This window comes from Nicotiana attenuata, unplaced genomic scaffold (assembly GCF_001879085.1).
Source record: "Nicotiana attenuata strain UT unplaced genomic scaffold, NIATTr2, whole genome shotgun sequence".
NCBI lineage: Eukaryota > Viridiplantae > Streptophyta > Magnoliopsida > Solanales > Solanaceae > Nicotiana > Nicotiana attenuata.
The window spans coordinates 129,185-134,515 of NW_017672512.1; the positions used below are offsets into that span (position 1 = coordinate 129,185).

Here is a 5,331-nt window from a genome sequence, read left to right on the forward strand (position 1 = left end):
GAAAAATCTTGTCAAAGTTCAATTTTGATGCTAGTGTTGATAGTACTTGCATTTTAAGTATTATAAGTACTAGATTCATGTATGTTAATTAACTTGCTTTTTTTTTCCGGGTAAATTGATCGCTTCATGTTAAAAAAGAATGCGCCTTCACTTTTCTCCTTTCATTTCGAGCGGTATAGCACACACACACAAAAAAAACTAGAAAATGAAGGAATTGAATGACCATTTTATCACTGATGAGGTCCTTCTAAACGAAGATAATCATACATGACTCCTTGATAGGGAGTGAGAGCTATTGTTTGTGTAAGAAAAATTGTGTTTGCTCCTTTACTAAGCAAATTGCCTTGTATTCCAATGCTATAAAGCCAATATAATCCATGTATACCATGTCTTGCAATTGCATTTTCTCCCCCTATAAATCCTGTTGTAAAATGGGGTTCTTGCGCTTTTTCATCGTTTATATGAACCTTGAGGAAAAAAATAGACCAAAAAAAAAAATCATGTAAGTCAGCTTGAATAAATTACTTTGAAGACTTCAAAAATATCAAAATCGCATAATGGCGCGAATTTAAATTTGTTGGAGTCTCGATACGAATGCCGGTCACCGAATGAAAAACTAGAAAAACTAAGAAATCAAGGGTAAGGTACATACTTGTAATTCAGCTTCATGAGCTGCAGCAAGAGCAAGTTGGAGAGTGTAATTTGAGGCCTTGTCAACACTGGTAAGATTGAATATAATTCTCCATGTGGTAGCATTAAATATGTTGATTCCTACATTCCTACAAAAGAATTCCAGCAGCGTAATGTTATTAAAATTCGATATAGTTATCGTTAGGGAAGGAAAAAATGAGCTAGGTATATATGTGTGTGTATGCGCGCGCGACTTAGAACAAAGAGGCAGAAGAAACTATAAGGGCATACCTAGTAACTTGAGCATAAAACCAGTCTCTTGAATAATTGCTAGTCTCAACATTGTAAACTAGATCATTTGTAGGATATAAAACACTGTATTGTTTCCACAAACCATACTGTCGAAAACTGCAAGCCAAAGTGAAAGTGAATGAACTACAATTACAAATTAGGAGTGCCAAAAGAATTGTTGGAGGGAAATTGAGTGAGTCAGAATGAATTAATTTTTGGGTGAATCATTATCGCTCAAAGGTTACTTGAGCTAAGATGAGTTAATTAATAGTTCATAATCCATTCTAAGGAGCTTTGAGAATTGAAAATTAACAAGGAAAATAAATCTGTGGAACGTACATTGATTCAGAGTTGTTTTTGTATTTGTGAACTTTATATTGTGGAGGTGCATTTGGAATAAAGAATTCAGCTGCAGTTCGATCTGGCACTCCAATTTCCCATAGTGTGGCTCCTTTTCTTGGAGGTTTATACACCAAACTCCCTAATTTAATACTAGAACCTGTATTTGGTAACAAATAAATAAATGGAAAAAAAATTAGCTGTTAGAGAGAATACACTTATTTTGACGAATTAATTATTTAGAATTTGGAAAATATACAATTTGGGTGAGTAAAAATGTATAACCTGGAGTTACTTGTACATTTGAAGTGTATTTGTAATCACCAATAAATCCTGGGACTGTTGCATATAAGTTATATGTACCGGATATAATATTTTCTATGGTAAAATTCCCATTAGCGTCTGCTTTAGTCCAGAACTGATATCCCTGGAGATGAAACGAAACAAATAAGTTAATAAATCTATTAAAAAAAATCTATATAACTGAAAAAATTCGTCTATTTTTTTTTTAAAAAATAAATTTACAAATCATGTAACCTTACTTTGTTTTCTCTTTGCCAAGATCCAGCATCTCCTGGTGGAGCTAAACCAATATAGGCATTGGAAGCCGGCACATCTTGTTTACTGATAAATCTTATAAAAACAAAAACGAAAGAATGTTAATCAATCAAAATTTGCTGTATGAATTCTTTATATTCAGTTAAATAACTTCATTTATTTCGATGTTAAATATCTGTCTTAAAAGACAAATTACGAGTTCTTTGAATCTCACACTTATTTCTACATGGTTAACTAGTTTAATCTCAACTAGTTGGGACTCCTCTCACTATGGATATGACCATAGATTAATCAAACAAATCTACTCTTGCTCAAAATTGAATGCCCAAAGTAGATCAAGTATTTTCACTTTGAAATATATTTGAAAGTAATTTGATTGCAGATACAAAAGGATGAATACTGGAAAAAAAGACCTACCTGTCATTAACAAATATTTGGCCTCTAACTGTTCCTCTTTGATTAGATTTGTTGTAGTCTTTTGAAACTGGAAAATCATAGGGCCAGCTTGCGACTTCTTCATTCATCTGTAAATTCGACAGGGAATTCTTTCAACTGAATTCACTTCTCAAATTGGTATCAGTGTTATCAAAGGCGCACTTAAAGCGCGCTTAAGCCCTGAAGCGAGGGTCAAAACATGTTGAGCTCTTCGCCTTGCTTAGCGGGCGCTTCAGTGTTGTCATCAAGACTCTAAGGCATATCTTTCCTTGCCAATGAGCATAATCCTAAAGAGGCGACACTAAACAATTGATATTTCATTTTATTGTATATTTTTTTCAATTTCTTTGTCCATATATTTGGTATTCATGCTAATAGATATTAGTCTTGGAGTACACATACATATTTGTAATTTTTATACATTTGTGTCTTTTTCATTAAAGCCCGCACTTTATTTGCGCTTTGCGCTTAAAGCCCCAACATAACTTAGAGCTTTTTTGCGCTTTTCGCCTTTGACAACACTGATTGGTATTAGCAAATAGTAAGAGATGAATATATTACCCTTTTCTTAGCATCATCCCAAAGTATGGAGGGATTGTCCTTAGCTGAACCATCTGAATTAAGATACACAAACACAGGGCCAATAACTTTTTTCCATGGTTCTCCTTGTTGAAATTTTATAGCTAAATCCTCTCCTGCATAATGTGTACTAACAAATACCTGCAATTATGATTAAAATATATGACTAAAAGTGAAAGAAAATGAAGTGTTACATATTATAGAATTTCAATAATTCATCACTTACAGAAAGTACAGTTGGACCAACATGTGTAGTAATGTCTTGTCTAAATGGTCCTCCAGTACGAAATTCATTGCTTGGAATAATCATCCAAAATCCTACTGGAGGATTTGCACTCACCCATCCATAAACTTTACCGTCTTTGTTATCATTTGTATAGAAATACTTGTCATCCACCTGCATATTTTATACGTGTATGTAAACATCAAGCCATGCAAATAGTAAACAAATTTTTTTCTCTCACTCAGTGTGTGTTCGGTACCAGCTTTGGAGCTTGACTTATCAGATTTACATCAGAAAGTCCTACTTTGGGAGTAAAATACTCTTTACCCCAAAGGCGAAAAGTGCAAAAAAAACTCTAATGTCTATTGGGGTTTTAAGTGCAAAGCGCAAGTAAAGCGTGCGCTTTAATGAAAAAAGCCGCAACTGGAGAAAACGTAAAAATATGTATATATAGTCCAAGACCAATAATTATAAGCATGAATAACAAATATATGGACAAAGAAATTGAAAAAAAATTATGATAATGTGAAATATCAATTGTTTAGTGTTGCCTTTTTAGGATTACACTCAATAACAAGGAAATATATGCCTTAGAGCCTTGATGTGACACTGAAGCGCCCACAAAGAGAGGCGAATAAGCGCTCAATATGTTTTGAGCCTCGCTTCAAGGGTTAAAGCGTGCTTTAAGCGCGCCTTTTACAACACTTGACTAGAATCTAAGACCTCTAGTTAAGAATGGAGCAGTAATATAATTACCACCCAACCACAACTTTTGATGGTTTAATTTAAACAAAATTTATGACTATGAAGGTAATGCAATATATGATCTATATATTTTCTCAAACTCTCAATTGAATCCTTTTGAGTTATCTACCATACAAGCTTCAAAGTTAATTTGCTTGATGACTTTCGTTAAAAAAAAAAAAAAAAATTATATTGTCAGTATATATAAGTTAAATCTTTTTTAAATAAATGTGTATGCTAATTATAGGGTCATGTACCTCTCCTTTTAAATCTGGATTAGTCGGGTTAGTAAGAAGAACAGCTTCTTTGTAGTCGAGCACCTCGCCAGTCTTTCGATCCACTTCCATTGGCATGACCCGTTGCCTCTCGTCAGAGACAGCCATGTAGTGAAACCTTTTTATTCATAAAAATACAGTTTCATTACTTATATATAAATCCAGTAATAAATTTTTAAAATTTTATATTAATGATGAGAAATTTTAGATAAAATACATGTCTTCTTGAAGCTTGAACACAATCCTGAGATTTTGGATATACGAAAGTGGCCATCCTTCTAAACGTTCAACGATTGAGTAAGTATAAAATCCTGGCGCGTCGCGTAGCATTATATACCTGAAATTTGCGCGCTAAAATATTAGAAAATAGTCGAATACAACGATAAACTTCTATATTCTAACAGTGTAAATATAATTTTTACAAACGAAATTAGAAACTTCAAAAAGAAAGAAAAAATTGAGCTTTTACATTGAAATACTTCACCTTTTGTCAATGTTTAAGGGTGGTTCATCAGATTGAGAAGCATTCCACGTTCTTTTAAATGAAATTTCTGTCTGATTTTCATTGTCTATTATGACTTCAAAACTTGTTGCTGAAAACCTGCATAATAACACCAAAGTTTATGGACTTAAATTTCAAAAAAAAAAAAAAAAATCACCAACTAGTTACAGCTTGTTTAGATGGTTGTTATGTATCGTTTCATAATGTATCATATAGTATTATATTGTATTATTATACCGTATCGTTTTGATGTATATAATGTATCATATAGTATTGTATTGTATTATTGTACTGTATCTTTTTTATGTATATAATATTCGAATAGATTGTATTATTTGTCGTCGTTTCATGATGTCATGCATCAACAATATGAAGAATAAACCTACATTATTATAAAGAAAAAGTAAGGTACAAGGTAAAGTTATTATATAAAAAAATAGGGTGAAAGATAAAATAAGATTATTTAATAATAAGGAAGGGCGAGAAGAGAGGAAAAAAATAAGGAAACGATGGGACCATACCAAATCGGCCGTTCCATAAAGTGACACTTTTAGTCGTTACGTAATGATGGATTTAAAGATATGATATAATAAAATTTAAGTAACAATCAAAACCAAAATTATATTAGATTTAGAAGTAACAATACGATACAATATAACAGGTAACAACCAGAGAGATAAAGACAGATTACTTTTTTCGAGTTGTCTGAGGTCCAGTATTATTCCAGATAACATCCCAATACCTGAAATTGTCAT

At 32.4% G+C, this 5,331-nt stretch overlaps 1 protein-coding gene across 1 annotated transcript; it reads right to left on the bottom strand.

Annotated features, from left to right (window-relative positions):
* Nucleotides 1-230: 230 nt before the first annotated feature.
* LOC109213496 (probable rhamnogalacturonate lyase B) lies at nt 231-5,331 on the bottom strand. Its single transcript, XM_019377304.1, has 13 exons — nt 5,246-5,331; nt 4,559-4,675; nt 4,292-4,411; nt 4,057-4,192; nt 3,059-3,229; nt 2,815-2,973; nt 2,236-2,342; nt 1,803-1,893; nt 1,546-1,687; nt 1,261-1,420; nt 922-1,038; nt 653-779; nt 231-467 (listed from the first exon to the last, which is right to left on the bottom strand). Exons 1-13 carry the CDS (start codon nt 5,329-5,331, stop codon nt 231-233), a joined length of 1,770 nt encoding a protein of 589 aa, XP_019232849.1.

Bases quoted from the DNA above. Each gene is read 5' to 3' on its own strand.
- LOC109213496 (XM_019377304.1), bottom strand. From the start codon at position 5,331: ATGACAATTTCAGGTATTGGGATGTTATCTGGAATAATACTGGACCTC. The intron at 2,974-3,058 runs GTAAGTGATGAA...TCATAATTGCAG, and splicing joins TTGGTCCAACTGTACTTTCT to GTATTTGTTAGTACACATTA. The intron at 1,421-1,545 runs GTTATACATTTT...TACCAAATACAG, and splicing joins AAATGTACAAGTAACTCCAG to GTTCTAGTATTAAATTAGGG.